At 45.4% G+C, this 20,434-nt stretch overlaps 1 protein-coding gene across 1 annotated transcript in view; it reads left to right on the top strand.

Moving 5' to 3' along the window:
* Positions 1 to 20,434, top strand: part of MDC1 (mediator of DNA damage checkpoint 1) — a 1,303,504-nt gene that overhangs the window by 882,144 nt on the left and 400,926 nt on the right. Inside the window, exon 12 of the mRNA XM_044083294.1 lies at positions 19,158 to 19,334. Coding sequence (XP_043939229.1) covers positions 19,158 to 19,334 — 177 coding nt within the window. The remainder of the gene's footprint in view (positions 1 to 19,157; positions 19,335 to 20,434) is intronic.

Raw genomic sequence — 20,434 nt, 5'->3', positions numbered from 1 at the left:
TCTGTTGTAGATGATGCATTTAATGATGCTTGTACTGCTCCTGATTCACTACCTCCAGCCCCTGCTAAGCCCGATAGGTACTACAGGGTCCCGGACACGCATTACCATCTGTATAAGGCTCCTTTTGCAGATCCCGAGACCATCTCCCAGGGACCTAAGGCTGTAGCAGCTACCTCTGCCAAAAAAACCCTCCCCTCTGAAAGGGAATCCAGGTCCTTAGAGAGATGGGGTAAAAAAGTTTACACTTCTGCTACTCTTTCAGCTAGGGCCTTGAACTGTCAATTTCACATGATCCAGTATCAAGAATTTATGCTAGACCAGTTAACCAAAAAACTGTCCTCTGATGAACCATTAGACAAAAAAATCTGTTCAGGAAATGGTACGTAACATTCAGCAAGTCAGTAACCATTCTTTAAAATGCGGCTATGATGCACTGGAGGCTTCCTTTAGATCAGCCATGACTGGCACAGTTATCAGAAGGCATGCGTGGTTAAAAGAGCAGGCCTTACCAGACCATGTCAAATCAAAACTATTAGATGCTCCCATGGATAAGATCAATTTGTTTGGCTCTCCTGCACAACAGGTGCTGAAGAAGATGGAAGAGAAGGCAAAATCTGTCCAAACTGTGAAAGATTTCTTACAGGTCCAACCTCCAAGGTTTAGCAGGAATTGGCCCTCCAAGAATTGGTCCTTTCCAGACTCCTCCAGAGCTCAGAGAGGCAGGAATAGGCATTCAAGAGGCAGAAGCCAATCCAGGGGTGCCTACAGGGGACGCCAGTGGCAGGGTAACAACCAGCGAGGTACAGCCACAAACACAGCCACCACCACAACTACAGGACAATCACAGTGACTTGGCTCTGGCACCGCCTACCAGGGAACAACTAGAAGCACCCTTAGGCGGGAAGCTAGCCTTATTTTCAATAAACTGGCATTTACATCACAAGAGACAAGTGGATTTTGCAGACAATAGACCAAGGTTACAGGTTTTACTTCCATACTCTACCAGGGAAGAGAGGAATGCCAAACCTACCTCCAAATCAAAAGGCAGAAGCTCTAAAACAAATATCTCAATTAAGGATGAGAGCTGTGGAAAAGGTACCATCTATGGAGCAAGGAAAGGGATTTTACTCCAGACTCTTCCTGGTACCAAGAAAAGAAAGCAAATGGAGACCTATTCTCGACGTGTCCGCTTTAAACACATTCCTCATTGTTCCAAAATTCAAAATGCTGACTCTACAGCAGCTTCTTCCCATGCTGGGCAAGGAGTCTTGGCTGGTAACTCTAGATCTCAAGGAGGCATACCTGCACGTCCCCATAGGACCAAATTGCAGAAGATACCTCAGATTTCTTGCAGGATCAGAGCATTATCAATTCTCAGCATTGCCCTTTGGCTTATCTACTGCGCCCAGAGTGTTCACGAAATGCCTGGCATCAGTAATTGCTCATTGCAGGCTTCAGGGAATCCAAATCTACCCTTACCTGGACGACTGCCTGATACAAGCGGACAACAAAAACAAGCTAGCAGAAGACTTGAAAAGGGTCATTTACCTACTACAAGCCCTGGGATATACAGTCAATATAAAATAGTCAAGGCTGACACCATCCCAAAGGATAACCTTTTTGGGTGCAGAGCTGGACACATCGAAACAGATGGCATTCCTAACAGTAGAAAAACAGGAGCAACTACCTCTCTACTTCTTGGCATTAACAACGCAGAACCATCTAACAGCAAGAAAAGTCCTGCAAGCCTTGGGCTTCATGGCATCCTGCATAATATTAGTTCCACATGCCAGACTGCATATGAGAAAGTTACAGTGGTACCTAAGGAATTTATGGTCTCAACACAAGCACAGCCTAGAAACCCAAATTCCAATAATTCCATGCCTGAAGCAAGAATTCCAATGGTGGGCTCAGGCCTGTCAATCAAACACAGGATTGCCCTTCCACAGCACTCAACCAAGCCAAACCATCACGACGGACGCCTCAGACCTCGGTTGCGGGGCCCACATGCTGGACAAGTGCATACAAGGTTTATGGACTCAAGACCAGCTGCACCTACACATAAATCTAAAGGAAATGCTGGCAGTAAAACTGGCAATTCAGACATTCAGACCATTTCTTCGACAAGGTCAATTGATAAGGACAGACAACACCACAGTTATGTGGTACATCAACAAACAGGGAGGCACACATTCGTACCCTCTATGCCGGATGGCACTGGACCTCTGGAATGTGGCCCTGAGCTACAACATTGTTACAAGCAATTTTTGTACCAGGAAAAGAAAACATTCTAGCAGACATATTAAGCAGGACTACCACGGATGCCCACGAATGGTTGCTGCATCTGGACATCTTCAAAACCATTACAAGAAAATGGGGACTCCCAGAAATAGACTTATTTGCATCCCCACGCAATCACCAACTAAAGAAATTCTGCACAAGGACGTACCACCCACTTGCTTGGAAGGTGGACTCCCTATCTTTCAGTTGGAAAAACCTGACAGCATATGCATTCCCACCACTTCCTTTGATGCACAAGGTGCTATTGAAGATCAAAGAGGACCGTCCAAGGATCATTCTGATAGCTCCAGACTGGCCAAGACAACATTGGTACCCATTACTGAGGAGCATGTCTCGGGAACAAATATGGCCCCTACCCCTGGTTCCCTTGCTGTTAACACAGAACAACTACAACATCCTGCATCCAAACCTGAAAACTCTGCAGCTGACTGCCTGGAACATTGCATAAGACCAATTAACCCAAATTTATCCCAAAGGGTTAAAGACATTATCCTGGAGGCTCGCAGACCTTCAACAAGAAAAAATTATTCAGCTAAATGGAAAAGATATCTCATTTGGAGTACTGCAAAAGGAGAAGATGTGTCACTGGTAAACATAGCCAACATCCTGGAATACTTGGCAGAGCTCTTCCACAAAGGCCTGTCCTATTCTTCCATTAAGATTCATGCATCAGCTATTTCAGCAGAATACGACTTGGATCCTCCAGTCTTTTCTCATCCTCTGCTCAGGCAGTTTCTGAGAGGAATTAAAAATGTAAAACCTCCTAGGAAGCCACCATTGCCAGGATGGGACTTGAACTTTGTGCTAGAAAAATTGACACTTCCTCCTTTCGAACCAGCAGCAACAGCAGAATTACAATACTTATCATGGAAAACTGCTTTCCTGCTGGCAATCACTTCAGCAAGAAGGGTATCTGAGCTACAGGCATTAATGGCAGTGCAACCCTTCCTGATCTTCCATCAAGATAGTGTCCATGAAAACAAATCCTACTTTTATGCCTAAGGTGGTCTCGAGTATCTTTAAATCAGGCTATCCACCTACCTACATTCTTCCCCAACCCACAGAACAGGGGAGAAAGACTGTTGCATACCTTGGATGTGCATAGACAATTACGCTACTACCTGGACAGGACCAAGGGCAATAGAAAAACTGACCAGCTACTGGTAGCATATGCAACAGGAATGGAAGGCAAAGCAATTTCAAAACAGACAATCTCTAAGTGGATAGGAAATTGCATTAGATTTTGTTACTCCTACCATGGAAAGAAAACTCCAGAAAACATCAGGCCTCACTCTACAAGGGCTACAGCCACTACCACAGCTTTCACGAGGAGTGGCTACCAAGGACATTTTAGAGGCTGCTACTTGGAGCTCCGTGCATACATTTGCCAAGCATTATAATTTACCTTTATACTCTAGATCCCGAGCAGGTTTTGCCACTGCTGTTTTGCAAGGGATCTTAACTACACCATAATTTTATTTTTCCTCCTCCCCCAGTTTGGCTATGGTATTCTACCCATTTGTAAGGACTGCAGATGCATCCTTGAAGGACATAGTACAGTTTTGTACCTACCATAAATGTAGATGTCCGATAGGAATGCATCTGCAGTCAGGATTACCCACCCTCCTTTCCCCTCTGTGGTACTCCTAGGGTATTTGTCCATCTTATAGCTAGCTGGGGGAATCTATTATGGTGTATTTGTTTGTATATATGTACATACATGCTTATGTTTTGTTTGCTCTCTACTATTTGGAATCATTGGCATTTATCCAAATTTAGCCTTCCTAAGAGGGCACCTGGCATCTGGGGCAAGAAACACTGAGGAAAATGGCGTCGGCTGATGCCTTTATACCCAAATAACTGCAGCTATGACGTCGGGTGAAGTGCGACACCAGCCGAGGCCAGACCCAGACTTTGGAATCCGGCCGACCGAAGGGCTGCCTGACGACAGGACAACCCATTTGTAAGGACTGCAGATGCATTCCTATCGGACATCTACATTTATGGTAGGTACAAAGCTGCACTTTTCCTATATTGAGGTGAATGACCTTAAATTTACTGGGGAGGAGATGCAAAGAGGAATAGTTGAGCTTAAAATAAGTCTGAGGCCGTTAATACCCTTGTTTTGAGCAGTATCTTGCCTTCTGTGAGATTGGAGCCACAGTTTTTTAAACCGAGTTCAGCAATTGCTTTACTAACCAGTGTCATTCTTGCAGAAACCAGTGTTTCACCATGGGACATGGTGAGTGACTGGTTGGCTTCTTTGCCAGAGGCGGCTTTTACTTATCTTTTCAGGGTTTCAGTATAATGTAAAAGACCTTTTTTTTTTGTCCTCCAACAAGGATATTTTAGGCAGTGGTTTATAAATTTCAATCTAGCCATTTGCAATCTGGCCTTCATTAAGGTAGCTGTGCTCGGTGGTAGGATTCTGACCAGTAAATTGCTTGATTTGGAGGCCTTCCTGATGCTGGAGCACATTGTTACTGCAGAAACTTGGTTTCATTATTATGATAACCCTCTTTTAGTAGGCTAATCTGCTTTTCACTCTTTCAGACAATGTGAGGGGTAGCAGGGAAGTGTCTTTATATGTTAGCGCCTTGACATTGTGATTTGGTTGTCACCTATCACATTGTCAGGTGTAGATCCCCCTCTGTATCACCTGTGGACTGCAGTAGGTAGCTCTACAAGTTGAATTCCATATTTATTCATCCCAGTACTCTAATTCTAGGTAACTTTAATAATCCATCCATTTTAGAATTTTACAAAGCTGGCAGTAAATTTGCTTATATTTAATACTAACTGTATACATAGCACTGTCCAAATTCCAATGAGGAGTAATTTACTTGACTTTGTCCTTAACGAATGGTGTTGCTTTTGCCTACACCCCTACTGATGTTACTCTGTCCTTGGTCAGATCTGGCCATCATACTGTGAACCTTTCCCTCAGAATTAATGCATTTAAGGGCTGCTACAAGGCCAACCTTGTGTCCTTGTGGACCTTAAGAATTTCAAAGGCACTGTTCCCCTCCTGACCTGCTCTGTAAAGTCACATTTACGGTTTATTTTTATAGCCATCTCAAGACACTTATACGTAGGACTTTAACCTGTTTGGCACAAATATGGTGCGAAATTAAGGGTGTTACTGTTGGATGCACTTTATAAAAGAAAATTATGTTGGCTATGTATGTTTAAAAAAAAAAACCCTGAGGGACGAGCATAAGGAGGTCTGCAGAGAACTTAAACACACTGTTAGGAAGACAGAATGTGAACTTTAGGTAACTCTTCAAAGGATAAGACATTGCTTAATTACGCTAAAAGTATTAGAAGTAATGTGTAATACTGCCTTTTCTTTGTGAAACCAAAAGCCATAGCAAATGTCCTATTTTTGACACATTTTAGCTCAACATTTTGCTCTTCCCTTGGGTATTCATCTACATACAGTTCACATTCTGTTCTTTCCATGTAATAAACACTGCAGAATTAGATTCCGCACAACGTGGACATGAATAAAGAGCTATGATATAGTAACAGAACTACATTTTTTTAAACCATTATCTTATGTCCTTGCCAAGGGAGGCTAGAGCAGTATTCAAATGGATCATTTTAAAGTTTTCAGCTATTTGCATCACTTTCTGTTTGGCCCTCCATAGTAAAACAAGCTGGTAAAATGAAACCTACAGTAAGAGCAGTATTTTCCCCTTCTTCACAAGTCTCTGATTTAGAATGTATGTCGTGAAACCAGCTGTATTTCCACACGTTACGCATTGCAATGTGGTCAGTTCAATGTACAGGTCTGGATTTGCCTATGGTGTCTTGCAAAATGTGCCATAGCTATCCAGCCGTGTTCAAGGCAAGGCTGCATTTGTTTGGAAATCGTATTGTGGATACACTGTAGCATAGCTGCTTTTGAGGGGATCTCTCCATAACTATAGATGCTTGAAGAGTGTCATTACAGTAGAAGCTTTCAGCTACATTAACACTGTACCATTTGTGCAAGGGCTCTCCCTGTAACCAAAGGTGTTTGAGTAGTGTAATTGAGCAGCTCAGTGCGTAGCAGTCAAACTTCACAGCAAGAGGTTCTCTGGTTTGTTTCTTGGCTGGAGTGCCTTCCATGCTAAGTCTGCATGTCCTTTCTTTTTTTCTGGGTGGTCTCGTTTCCTTCCACATTATACATCTAGTAGGTGATTTAAAAACGCACTAAATTAGCCATACGTATGGATGCCGCTTGCGTGTAGTGTAGCCCCCTGGAAGTGTGAACATTGGCTCTAGATTGTCACTGTTCGTGAAGCGTCAACCCCATGTACAAAAACTGGGGGGGGGGTATGGATGGACTGTAGTAGGAGCTAGAGCTAATTTTCCCCTATCATCTCCTCTGTGGGTAATATAGGATGTTATGTGATCCTATCTCGCCTACATTCTGAATGATGGGTTCGGAGCCGATCCCTCGGCTCCGACTCGGCACGCTTATGCCAAAGAGCGAAGTCTCTTATTGGCTGAGCTTACTATATCCCAGGATGCACCACCATCAGTCCCCCAGATCTCGTTTGCCGCTTAACTGCAAGGACGTGGTCTCGAGCTGGCTGGGCTGAGTAGCTTTTATTAACTACTTTTTCTGTCAGTTTTTGTGCTTGTATTTCACAAAAGCCGTTTTAACGGCTATTGCTACCTATTGCTGCCTATTGTGTACGATTGAGTAGTGGAATTCTTGTGTGTGATTGGGTAGAGTTTGTTTTGGCCCCCCTTTCAATCCAGGGCCTTTTCGGTCAAACTGTATAACTGAACTTTTTAGTGTTTAAAGTTCCCGGTTATTACACCTAAGGTTGTGTTTTACACAGTTTCTGTAAGCCTTCGGTTTTTCGTCATAAGCGATTCTACAGTGGTTAAATTTCCTGTTAGAAATTGTTAACATTATGTCTCAAGCCCCTAGGCCTTCGGGCTTTAAAAAATGTACTAAATGTGCTTTTAAGATGTCTGTTACTGATGACCATCTACTTTGTGTTTATTGTTTAGGGGCAAAGCACTTGCAGGAGTCATGCAGCGTATGTCACGCTTTTTCCTCTAGGGTCCTCCAGGAGAGGAAAAATAAATTAATTCTTAAAGGGTTGATTAAACCCTCTTTTGAAGAAGCCTTGTCTTCGCTCCGACTCCTGCCAAAAGAAAAGGGCTTCGCTCCGACCAGTCCGTCGGATCCGACTGCCAAGAGACCTAGGCAGGCCTCTCCTTCGGCTCCAAAGACTTCGGAGCCGAGGTCGAACGGTCTGCCTCGATGCCTCCAGTATCGACTCCTCGGCTTCGGAGCCGATGGCTGGGGCATCGAGAGGCGGGTCACCTTCGCCGGCTCCACTGCTCTCGGAGCCGACAAGGGTCGCCCGCCAGACACTTCCTCCTCGGCGCCGGTCTACCTCGGCACCGATGGAATCTGGTGTGTGTTTCCTCGGCGCCGATTCTCATCGAGTCGCCTCGAGCCGGTCCCCTAGTCCCTTGGGGCCGAGGGAGAGGTCTTCTCGAACCCGCTCTGTTTCCTCTCGGTCTCGAGAATGTCGGATTCTGATATAGACAGGGTGCTCCAAAGACTTTTCCAGTCCCCAGTCTTCCAAAATTTGTTTCGCTCCGACCCAGTTGGCTTCGGAGCCGATGGCCATGACCCATCCCATTGCTATTCCTCCTCCGACTGCTTCGCTCCGGGAGCAGGTGCTCTTGGAGCCGGTGGAGATCTCAGGGTCGGCTCGACCCTTACTCCAACCCGGCCCTCGGGTCCGAGTTTGGTACGCTGACTTCTTCAGCTGGACCCGAGGGTGATGTTTCGGGACCGATGCTTCGGTTCCGAGCCTCCCTCTCGGTGCTTGCTGCGGGACTTCCGCCTACTATCATGGCCCGAGACTGGACGCTCCCAGGATTCTGGAGGTCCGCTTTCAGAGCCATGAGGAGTGCCTTGGCCAAATCCTCTTCGCCATCTCTCCGGTTTTACCAGCACCTTCCTGGGCGTGGAGACTGGGTCTTTGGCAGTTCCCTGTCTGTAGCCAGCGGAGCCCCGAGGCCTGAGGTTACCCCAGTGGGGTTCCTCTTCCTGAGGGTTCTTGAGTCATCTCCAGAGGAACCCCAAGGAAGAGATCGTGCAAGAGGAAGCACGTGGACTCCCCGAGTCTATCACATCGACACGGATATGGATGATGCAGAGGGGTCCCTAAGTCGTCCTCGGATGATGTCTCCTTTGCAGACATCTTAGAGATCCTCAAACAACGAGGCGGCTGGATGTCCAAACCCCTCTGCGGACGAATCAGTGCTCCTCAAGGCCTTTGGGGCTCAGCCCTCCGCCTCCTGGGTATCTCCGCCTTCGACGAGCTTCTGGATTTAGTTTGTCAAGGCGGGAACACCCGGATACTGTGGAACCAGTCCCTTCTCGTCCAAACAAATTCTTATCTGCTCCCCGAGAAGGAGTTCCTTACTAAACGCGTGGCTGTAGATGCCATGGTGGTGGCATCTGCTACAGAGCAGGACGTGGCAGAGGCTTCAACGCCCATCCATCCTCCTAATAAGGAGTCTAGGAGTATGGATAGGTACGGGAAGCGCACCCTGACTTCAGCGGCCTTTACCTTAAGGTCTCTGAATTATTTGGCACATTTTACTAGGCTTCAGAGGGATCTGGTCAAGGAGTTGTCAGACTCCTCTCGGTAACCTACCTGAGCAGCTAGCCCAGTCCGTCAGCTCTCAGTTGGCTATCCTTACGCCAATTGCTAACTCGTCCATGAGGCTCATATCCTATGCGGCCGAAGGCGGGTAGAGCGCAGGCACAGGCGTGGCTCTCGTGAGACAGGCCTGGCTCCGCTTGTGTCAGTTTGCGGAGGCCTTCAAGTCTTCCTTCGCCGACGCTCCCTTTGATGGGTCCTCATTGTTTGGACCCAAGGTGAAAGACACCCTTACCCGCTGTGAGCAAGAGGGAAAACGTTATCTGCCGTAGGGGCCCGTTATTCCACTCCCTTTCGGCCTTACCCCAAGGCCAAAGGAGGGGAAAATGTGGTTCCGGAAATCTCGCAAGTTTTTCTCCCAACAGCAGGAAGATTCCCGCCCAGAGGCAGAGGGCGGGAAATTTTTCAGGGAGACGCCGTCCCAGAGGCGGCAGAGGGCCCCGCAATTCTGGAGACCGCGAGTCCTTTCGTGGCTCTTCAGCCTCCCACACGACATGAGGGATTGCCCGGCTGTGCTGCTCCGGAGCCAGTCGGGTGTCGCTTTGCCAAGCACCTAAAAGCCTGGGAGTCAATCACTCAGGACAGATGGGTGCTTCGGATAATTGCCGGAGGTTACACCATACCATTCAAATACTCACCCCCTCCGTCCAAGAGAATCGGGGACCCACCACCCAGACAAAGGGAAATACCAGCGGCAGAAACTACAAAGCTGCCACAAAAGGAGTCATCCAACCGTCCCCACAGACCAAATCGGATCAGGAAATTACTCCAGGTTCTTTTAGTGCCAAAAGACAGGGGACCTGAGACCAATATTGGATCTCAGCAGACTGAACCTATCCGCTATGAAATCCAAATTCAATGGTCACGTTGCAATCCATTCTCCCGTTGTTGGAGAAGGATGTTTGGATGTGCTCCATAGACCTCAAGGACGCCTATTATCACATACCGATACATCAGGCGTCCAGAAGGTATCTGCGCTTCAGCCTGGGAGCCAGTCATTACCAATTTTGTGCTCTGCCCTTTGGTCTCACCACAGCCCCCAGGGTGTTCACCAAGTGTTTGGCAGTAGTGACGGCTCACCTAAGGAGCCTTGGATTCCAAGTGTTTCCCTATCTCGACGACTGGCTCCTGACTGCCACCACCAGGCATCTACTTATGGACAACCTCAAAGCCACCATCTCCTGGGTGTTTCCCTGGGGATTACATTCAATTGGTCAAAGTCTGTCTTGCTGCCCTCTCAGCGCATAAAGTTTATAGGAGCAGAGATAGACTCAAGATTGATGCGTGTCTTTCTTCCTGCCGAAAGGATCCAACCTTACAGGCCCAAGTTCAAGCTCTGATCTCGAGATCCAAAGCCCCAGCCAGGATGGTCCTACAGGTTCTAGGCTCAATGTCTGCCACGGTACTTTTAGTTCCTCTAGCAAGGTTACACATGAGGATTCTTCAGTGGCTCTTATCAACTCAATGGACCTTTCAAGATCTCCCCCTCAATCATCACATCATGATTACGGAAATATGCAAAGGGACCTGCTGGTGGCTTCAAACATCCAACTTGGATCAGGGAAAACCCTTTGTTCTCCCCCCTCCAGCGGTTACCCTGACGACAGATGCCTCCCAGATAGGGTGGGGGGGGCATTGTCTGGGCAGGCTAGTTCAGGGCTCCTGGCTTCCGGATGAAGCTCTTCTCCACATCAACGTGTTGGAGATGAGGGCTGTACTTCTATCCCTACAGGCCTTACACAAGTTCCTTCCTCAGGGCATCATCGCCATCCACACAGACAACATGTCGGTGGTTTGGTATCTGAACAAACAAGGAGGGACCAGATCGTATCCCTTTGCAGAGAGGCCATGAGAGTGTGGGAATGGGCTGTAGCTACCAACCGCTTCTTGGTAGCGACCCACATCCCGGAAAGTCAAATGTATTGGCGGACAAATTAAGCAGGACAATTCTCTCTCCTCACGAATGGTCTCTAAACCGCACAGTAGCAGCCCAGGTTTTCGAGAGATGGGGACGCCGTGCTGCACCTATTTGCGACTCCACAAAACACCAAGTGCCAAAGGTTCTTCTCCTTGATTCCACATCAGGAAGTACCGCCATGGATGCTCTAGCTCAACCCTGGCCAACAGGGTTGCTTTATGCTTTTCCTCCAATTCCACTCCTTCCCAAAGTCATTCAAAAGCTTCTCAGCTAAGGTCTTCAATGATTCTGATTGCCCCATACTGGCCTCGCCAGATATGGTTTCCTTACCTGAAAAGCATGCAGTGGACGATCCGTGGACCTTAGACCTGATCCCGGATTTGCTAATCCATCAGTCGGGACATTGGCATCAGTCCCTTCAATCTCTGAAATTGACAGCTTGGCTCCTCCACTTCCGACCTTAGTCAGAAGTCACACACTAGACCCGAAGTTGTTCACATTTTGTCTTCGCCCATAAACCCACCACTAACAAATTGTACCTCAGTAAGTGGAAGAGGTTTGCTATCTGGGCTCAACTCAAGGGCTTAGACCCTATCACTGCTCCTGTCCCAGAGGTTTTGAAATTCTTAACATCCCTATTTAATCAGGGATCTTCTGTCTCAACTATTAAAGTTCAACTAGCTGCTATCTCTAAATTCCATGAATCCACGGATCCTCCTTTGATGAGCAGCAGGCTATGCAAAACATTCATTAAAGGTGCGAGTCTGTTAAGACCACCAGTTTTTCATCCTGCACCCCCGTGGGATCTTGATTTAGTGCTTCGCATTAACATCTCCCCCTTTTGAACCGCTGCTACATGCGAATTAAAATATCTGTCATGGAAAACGGCATTCTTAGTGGCTATTACTTCAGCAAGAAGAGTCTCAGAGCTTCAAGCCCTGTCTATTAAACCACCATATCTGATTTTCCACAAAGATAGAGTATCTCTTAGGCCTAATCCATCCTTTGTCCCAAAGGTCTGCTCTAGTTTCTGTCTTCAACAATCTCTAGAACTACCAGTTTTCTTTCCAAAATTCTCTAATGAGGCAGAATACACTCTCCATAAATTGGATGTTCACAGGCAATTACGCTTCTATTTAGACAGGACTCAGCAACTTCGTGAGTCAGACCAGTTGTTTGTGTCCTTCTCAGATAATAAATTGGGCCAAACCATCACAAAGCTACAATCTCAAAATGGATCAGAGATTGCATAACTCAGGCCTATTCTTCTTCAAATAAACAACTTGCATCATCTATCAAAGCTCATTCTACCAGAGCTATGGCTACTTCTATAGCTTTTCATTCCAAGCTCGCTATTTCGAAATTTGTGCTGCGGCTACTTGGTCCAACCCGCACACTTTCATTTCCCACTACAAATTGGATGTGGCATCTAAAGGACGAGCTTCATTTGGTTCCACGGTACTCAGGAGTGTTTTCCAGTGAGCCACCCAGGATTCAGGTGCTAGGGACGCTGTCCCATCATTCAGAATGTAGGCGAGATAGGATCACATAACATCTTTTAGTTATGTACTCACCATAACTTCAGATGTTTGGGATCCATCTCGCCTACATTCCTGATACCCACCCTCCTTCCCCTGCCTTCCAGAGCAGAAGAGATAGCACGGTTTTGAGCTCCACTGTTTTTATCTTGTTTCATCTGACGATGTTATATAAGCAGGGTATGCATGTGTGCATGTATGCGGACAAACTAGATCTGGGGGACTGATGGTGGTGCATCCTGGGATATAGTAAGCTCAGCCAATAAGAGACTTCGCTCTTTGGCATAAGCGTGCCGAGTCGGAGCCGAGGGATCGGCTCCGAACCCATCATTCAGAATGTAGGCGAGATGGATCCCAAACATCTGAAGTTATGGTGAGTACATAACTAAAAGTTTCCTTGCAAACCTGCACCATGTGCTCAGGGACTGTAGTTATTGGTGAAGATGTGTTTGGAAAATATTAGGGTTTACGTAATGGAAGAATTTTGAACTTTGTTCTCCCACATTTATGGTACATGTGTTCAGCAAACTGACAAAGGCTGTGTAGGTAATGGTTGCTTCTGTTTCCTGTTTAGGCATGATTTCTAAGGCCCCTTCTTTTAGGGTAAGAGTTCAAGCTCACTTCCTGGCAACCTTTGTGTGAGAAAGATGACTTCCTAATTTCTAGCTGATGCCCTTACCATGATGGGGATGTTCTTAGTTTCACTGTTGCAGTCATTACATTTGGGTAATCTGCTGGCAGGTTGCCCTCAGTCGGCCTGAATAACAAAGTCTTGGGTCCTGCGTTGGTTGCTGTCTCTTCCATGACGTCAGGTCATCAAGGGTATAAAACATGCAGCTGACGCCATTTTATTCGGTCTTTCTTGCCTTGCAGTGCCCGAAGCAGAAGCAGTTCGCACGTGCCGGTTGGCCGACTCCTGAAATTGTCATATTTGAGTTTCTGAACCGAAGTCTTCAAACTAAAGCTAAGTACCCCGTTGGGGAAACTTTTTCTTGCTCCTTACCGATGTCAGTAAAAGTTAATAATTGCATTACTTGTGGGAAGCAAATACCTCATAAGGATTTTCATTTGTACTGTATTCCTTGTCTAGGCCCTGATCACAACATGCCTTGCTGTCAGTTTTGTGCTAGATTTAACCAACACACTATTAGGCGTCTGTGTACGTTTGCTTCTAAACATTTTTTTTCAAGATTTAATTATCCTGAAATGTCGTCTGTTAGCAATCAGACTACCGGAGTTCATAAAAAATGCAAAGAAAAAGAGACAGTCTAGGTCCAAAACAGACTAAGCTTCTCCTAAGCCAGTCGCCGGTACTCAGTGAGGTGCTTTCGCAGCCCCTGATACCCGCTATTTTTGAGTCGCAGGTCTCTACCAAGACCCATTCGGAGTCCGGTATGCCACAAGATTGTCTGAGTATTGAACCTGCGGATGTCTCTCCCTTGGATGGGTCCGGAGCCGCTGAGCAGGCACCAGCTTCTGAGGATGTTTTCAGGCCTCAACATTTTTACATTAAACTGACGCCAGTAACAAAAACAAGGTCAAAAACAATTTCTATGTCTAAAAAACTGACGCATGAGCCACGTGCTCAGGCCCCTATGCCTAAAAAGCAGATCATTAAAATGGCTGAGGATTTAATTACCTTGATCAGGGGTTCCCAACCCCCCCGCTAAGTGGCCTAGGCAAGGCACTGATTATTAATCTTCAGATCAGGTTTCCATTCTTTCCGATTCCTCTTCTGATCAGGAATTTTCTTTTCCACCCTATGAGGATTCTGATGCAGAGGAATCCATCCCATCTGCATCTCCTCCTGAAGATTACTCTTTTGAAAAGACTGTGTACTTTAAGGGAACATTTTCACTGGGAAAGTTAGGACTTCTCTGAATCAAAAAAGAGGCTTAGGGATTTCCTTCTCCCTCAGCATAGGCCTTTGGCAATACCTCCTGTGTTAGACATTGTTGATGTGTTATCGGAATCAAGCATGGCTCCTGATTCCCTGCCTCCGGTTCCTAGTAAGCCAGACAGATATTACAAGGTTTCTGACTCCCACAAATTTATTTTTGAAAATCCTGCTGCTGATCCTGAGACCATTAATCAGGGTCCCAAGGGTGTAAAGGCCTCTACAGCCAAAAGTCCTACCCCTTCTGATAGAGATTCCAGGGCGCTGGATAGAAGGGGTAAGAAGGTTTGTATGCCTGCAACCTTGGCAATCAGGGCTTTAAACTGCCAGTTTCATATGCTTAAATATCAACAGCATGTTATGGGCTTATTGAAACAGAAAATGATGATTTCTGACTCTGCGGAAAATAGTTACAGGAATTATTGCATTCAGCAGAATATGTTGGAAAGCATACTTTATGTGGTTTTGATTCCTTGGAGGCCTCTTGTAGGGCTACCGTTACTGGATCTGTGATTAGAAGGCATGCCTGGCTCAAGGAGCAAAATCTGCCTGATCATGTTAAAGCTAAATTGTTGGATGCACCTTTGCAGCATGATACTCGGTTTGGTAATAAGGCAGAAGAGGTTTTAAAGAAAATGGAAGATGAAGCTAAATCTATGCAAACTGTAAAAGATTTCTTGCAAGTGCAGCCGCCCAGGTTCAGTAGGTACTGGCCTACTAAAAATTGGTTCGTTCCTGTGTCCAACAGAGCCACTCAGGACAAATCCAGGCGCTCAAAAGGCTCCAGGTACCAATCACAGGGTTCTTATAGATCAAAGCAACGGGGTGCCTCCACCTCCAAATCCAGAGGAAACTAAGCACAACACTACAGTAAGCAGTCTCAATGACTTTCCTCTACCAGCACCAAACACTTATCTTTTAGCAGCCCCCTTGGGGGGAAAACTAGCGCTTCATGCTCAAAATTGGCAGTTAATTACACAGGACAAGTGGGTATTAAAAATAGTATCCCAAGGGTACAGATTTCATTTCCATACTTTGCCAATTCCAAACGGATGGCCGGATCTGCCACAAAACCAGTGGGCAGAGGCCCAGAAACAAGTCATGTTCCCCCATGGATATAGGGGCTATTCAACCAGTACCAGAAAAGGAAAAAGGGCAAGGTTTTTATTCAAGATTTTTTTTCCCGGTACCCAGAAAATACCATTCTTGGCGTCCAATACTGGACTTATTGATTCTGAACACGTTCCTGGGCATTCCAAAATTCAAAATGCTGACTTTACAACAGCTACTGCCTATGCTAGGCAGGAATGCTTGGTTAGTGACTCTAGAGATGAGGCATACATGCATATCCCAATAAGGGAATCATGCAGAAGATACCTCTGCTTCTAAACAGGTTTTTTGCATTACCAGTTCTGTGTACTGCCCTTTGGCTCATCTACTGCACCCAGGGTCTTTACAAAGTGCCTAGCACCAGTTATTGCATTCTGCAGACAAAAAAGCATTCAAATTTATCCTTATCTGGACGATTGCCTCATTCAAGCAGAGGACAAGGACATTCTTCAACATCTGGCATTTGTAAAAAGGCTTCTAACATGCTTAAGGGTATACTATAAACGGAAATAAATCACAACTGGTACCCTCTCAAATAATTACATTGCTTGGTGCAAGCTTGAATACGACTGCCCAGATGGCTTACTTCACGCCAGACAAAGGTAACTGACAACATTCTTCAAACAAATGGCAACAAAACCCAGTTATCTGCAAGGCAAATCCTGCAGGCTTTGGGGTTCATGGCATCCTGCATTCTACTAATTCCATATGCGAGACTTCCTATGAGGAAGCTTCAGTGGTACCTAAAATGTTTATGGAGTCAACATTATCACAGCCTGGAAACAATGATTTCTCTCATTCCCTGCCTACGACAGGAGTTTCTTTGGTTGGCAGACATGTCACCAAAACAAGGGACTGTCATTCACTCTACCCCCTGCCACCCAAACCCTAACTACAGACGCTTCAGACTATGCTTGGGGGGGGGCCCACCTGGCAGGGAGATGCATTCAGGGCAAATGGAGCCCAAACCAAATGCATCTGCATATCAACCAGAAAGAGATTCTAGCTGTTCAAATGCTCTGACAGCCTTCAATGGCTTAATTCATCCAGGACAACTGCTGATAAAGACTGACTGTACCACAGTTATGTGATACATAAGCAAGCAGGGGGGTAGTCATTCCTACCCCCTTTGCAGACTAGTCATGGCTTTGTGGAACACAGCCTTGACTTACCAAATACATCTTCAAGCTCAATTCCTGCCAGGAAAGCAAAATACTCTTGGCAGACGACCTAAGCAGAAATCTTATGGACCCACACAAATGGAAACTGGATCCACAAATCTTCAGCATGTTAACACAGAAATGGGGGACCCCAGACATAGATCTATTTGCCTCTCCCCAAAATTATCAGTTGGACAAATTCTGCACAAGAACTCATCACAAAAAAGCATGGAAAGTGGATGCTCTATCCTTCAGCTGGAAAAACCTATCAGTCTATGCCTTTTCCCATCTGCCTCTGCTTTCCAAGGTGTTACTAAAAGTCAGACAGGAAAAAACAAAAATGATCCTAATTGCTCCGGACTGGCCTCACCAGCACTGGTACCCGCTTCTAAGGAATATGTCTCACCTTCCTCCATGGTACCTGCCTCAAATACCTCATCTACTGTCTCAGCAGAACTATTAAATTCTGCACACTCTGCTCCAAACTCTGAATCGTACAGCATGGCTAATCCACTAATTATTCAAACACCTCTCAGTAAATTTGTGATGGATGTCATTTTGGAAGCCAGAAGGCCTAGTACTAGAAAATCTTATGCTGATAAATGGAAGAGATTCTGTGCTTGGAACCAAGCACAAGGAATAGATGCAGCAAAGCCCAATATTCCTCAGATTTTACAATATTTGACTGAGATTTGACAAGGGCCTATCTTTTTCTCAATAAAAATGAATGCTTCCGCCATCTCTGCTCTTTACAACACAGAGCCTCCCCTCTTTTCTCATCCACTGCTTAAACAGTATCTTGGAGGGGCCAAAAATTTAAGGCCTCCCATAAGAGCACCAACTCCTGCATGGGACCTCAATTTTGTGCTGGAAAAACTCACCCTGCCTCCTTTTGAACCAGCAGCTACTGCGGATGTAAAATTTCTGTCTTGGAAAACAGCTTTTCTTTTGGCAGTCACTTCAGCAAAAAGGGTTTCAGAACTACAGGCTCTCATGGCAGTAGGGTCTTTTATTATATTTTACCCGGACAGTGTGTCCCTCAGGACCAATCCTTTTATGCCTAAGGTGGTATCCAGTGTGGCTCTTAACCAGGCCATTCACCTGCCAACATTTTACCCAAATCCGCAGAACAAGGGGGAGCGGATTCTGCATTCATTGGATGTACACAGGCAACTAAGATTCTACTTAAATAGGACCAAATCTCTGTGTGAGCAACTACTGGTAGCATTTGCTGCAGGATCAGAGGGGAAGGCTATATCAAAGCAGACTTTCTAAATGGATAAGCCACTGCATTCGTTTCTGCTATTTACACCATGGTAAACCTGTGCCCAAGGGGATCAGATCACATTCCACCAGGGCTGCCTCTACTTCAGCAGCTTTTCCAAGAGGGGTCCCAACCAAAGACATTCTAGAAGCTGCTATTTGGAGCTCTGTTCATACCTTCACAAAGCATTATCATTTATCTCTCTTCTCCAAATCCAGGGCAGGCTTTGCCACTGCAGTCCTGCAGGGCCTTATAGCTGCTCCTAATGCTGTATGGTTCCATCCTGCCATCCATAGCTTTGGGATTCTACCCAAATGTAATGACTGCAACAGTGAAACACGAAGAACATAGTATAGTTGTGTACACTTAACATAAATGTAGATGTTCGAGTGTGTTCACTGTTGCAGTCTGGGTTACCCACCTGCCATCTCCCTTTCTATAAATTTTCTTTCCTTCACTATACTCAAAAACCTTTGTGGTGCATTTGCTTTTAGTTGAAGGTAGTTTGTTTTTTAAAAGTGCATTTATATATTTACTATTTATTTATATATATATTTTTTGCTCCCCATTTGGGGGGCACCTGACATCTGGGGCAAGGAAAAACTGAATAAAATGGCGTTGGCTGCATGTTTTATACGCCTGACGTCATGGAAGAGGAGACAGCAACTGACGCAGGACTCAAGACTTTTATTCAGGCCGACTGAGGGCAACCTGCCAGCAGATTACCCAAATGTAATGACTGCAACAGTGAATGCACTCCATCTACATTTATTGCAAGTGTACACAACTGTACTTTCCTTCTTCCCTGTTAGGGAACATCTGACTACTCTTGAAATCTGCCTGGAAAACTGAAGTCTGTCTGCAGTCAGTTTCCGTGTGTTAAGAAAGCACTGCAATAGTAATCTTGCTCAAGTGTATGGGAATGGTGAGTACCCTCATGCAGCTTTTGTAGAAAATAGCCATAGTAAGGAAGCATGGCATTGGTATGAGCTGCTGAGAAGTGCTAGCTAGGATTGTTTAGATATCTGCTTATGGAAATAATGAAGTGTTGGTTTAATTGGTAATTTCATAATTGTGCTGCAACGTGGTGTTTTATAAGGTGTAGAATCTGCTTGAGGACTTGCTAATATTTTCGTAGAAACTTTAGAATCCAGAGTACTCCATATACTTCACTAGTATACAGTAATTATCTGTTAATATGATCAAATATGCTGTAGTGCCCAGGTCTGTTCAGGGCATTTTGGATTTTATGTAGAAATGTTATATAGTTTTTTGGTTAATAGGAGGATCCACAGATACTTTCTCCAAAGGAATCTGTACGTCCAGGGTCAAAGCGTCGAAGACCAACTGATGACGAGCCTGCTGTTAGCTCTCCTGAGGCAAAGACACCACGACGTACAAGCCGTGCAGCTAGTTCCATAACCAGCCCCAGAGCCAATGGATCTCCATCTGCACTAAAGGTATATAATTTAGTGTTCTTTATGAAGTTTTGTGTGCAAATATTAATTTAAAACCTATAGGCTGTTACGTTAAAAGATTGGGAGCAAGTTTTCCTTGGCTTTGTTTTATCTTTATGGAAGCTTCCTGACAGTGGTGTACATTTCTGTAAAGCACTTCTGCTGGACCATGTTGCTCCTTCCATATTTAGAATTCTAGGAAGTGAAATTGTTAAACCAATGAGAATTATTTTGCTGCTTGCAGGTTCTTGCTGCCTATGTTCTAGATGTCATGTTTTGTCCATGTTTGAGAGTTGGGTTGCACCTAAAGTTCAGCTGCAACTTACTTTGGTGCATTGTAGCATAATATTGCAGGCCATCTTAGAGCTGCAAACAGTTTGCATTTTGTACACTAATTTAAACTTTTTCTGCTTAGTGTTAGCATGTTTTCACAGCCCCCAGGACACCTTGGATGTATCGGGTCTATATCATAACATCGAAAGGAACGAATCTCGAACTGCTTAAATATCAAAATTGCCGTTCATCGAAATCACTTTTGTGGGGGCTGCACCCCCACACCCTCTGCTAACTATATATACACTAACGCCGAAATCGCACTACACTGAGGAAAGGGCAAAATTCCTGATGTTCACTGTACCACTAACTCACAAAAAACAAATCGATGATTGGCTATTTCGATATTTATGCCGTTCGAGATTTGTTCCTTTCGATATGATATAGACCCAGATGTATCTAGTGGGACATGGACATAAAGTAATTTCTGCTAAATGGTTTATCATCAGCTCACTGTTCGTGGATTGGTTCTCCCCTTTCTGAAAGGGTTGAATGAGTGATGTTGGGGTTGACGTGCCTGTCTGTGCTCTTAGCGGCTTAGGAGAAGCTGTGCCAGAGGAGTCAAAAGTATCTGACAGGACAGTCTGAAGGCTCGCACATGGTCACAGCGAAGTCACCCTTCAAAGACCAAGGTAGAGAGTATATTAGAAAGGAATTGGAAACCTCTATAGGTGCTTTTCTTTTCTTGGGGATAAGAGGAACATACAAGGAACAGTGACCCGGCAGGTTAAAGCCATAGGGTTCTGGTTCTTTAAATGAAGTAGTAAAAA

This window comes from Protopterus annectens, chromosome 9.part0 (genome assembly GCF_019279795.1).
Source record: "Protopterus annectens isolate FY-2018-M chromosome 9.part0, PAN1.0, whole genome shotgun sequence".
Classification (NCBI taxonomy): Eukaryota; Metazoa; Chordata; order Ceratodontiformes; family Protopteridae; genus Protopterus; species Protopterus annectens.
This window is presented reverse-complemented; position numbering and strand designations above follow the sequence as displayed.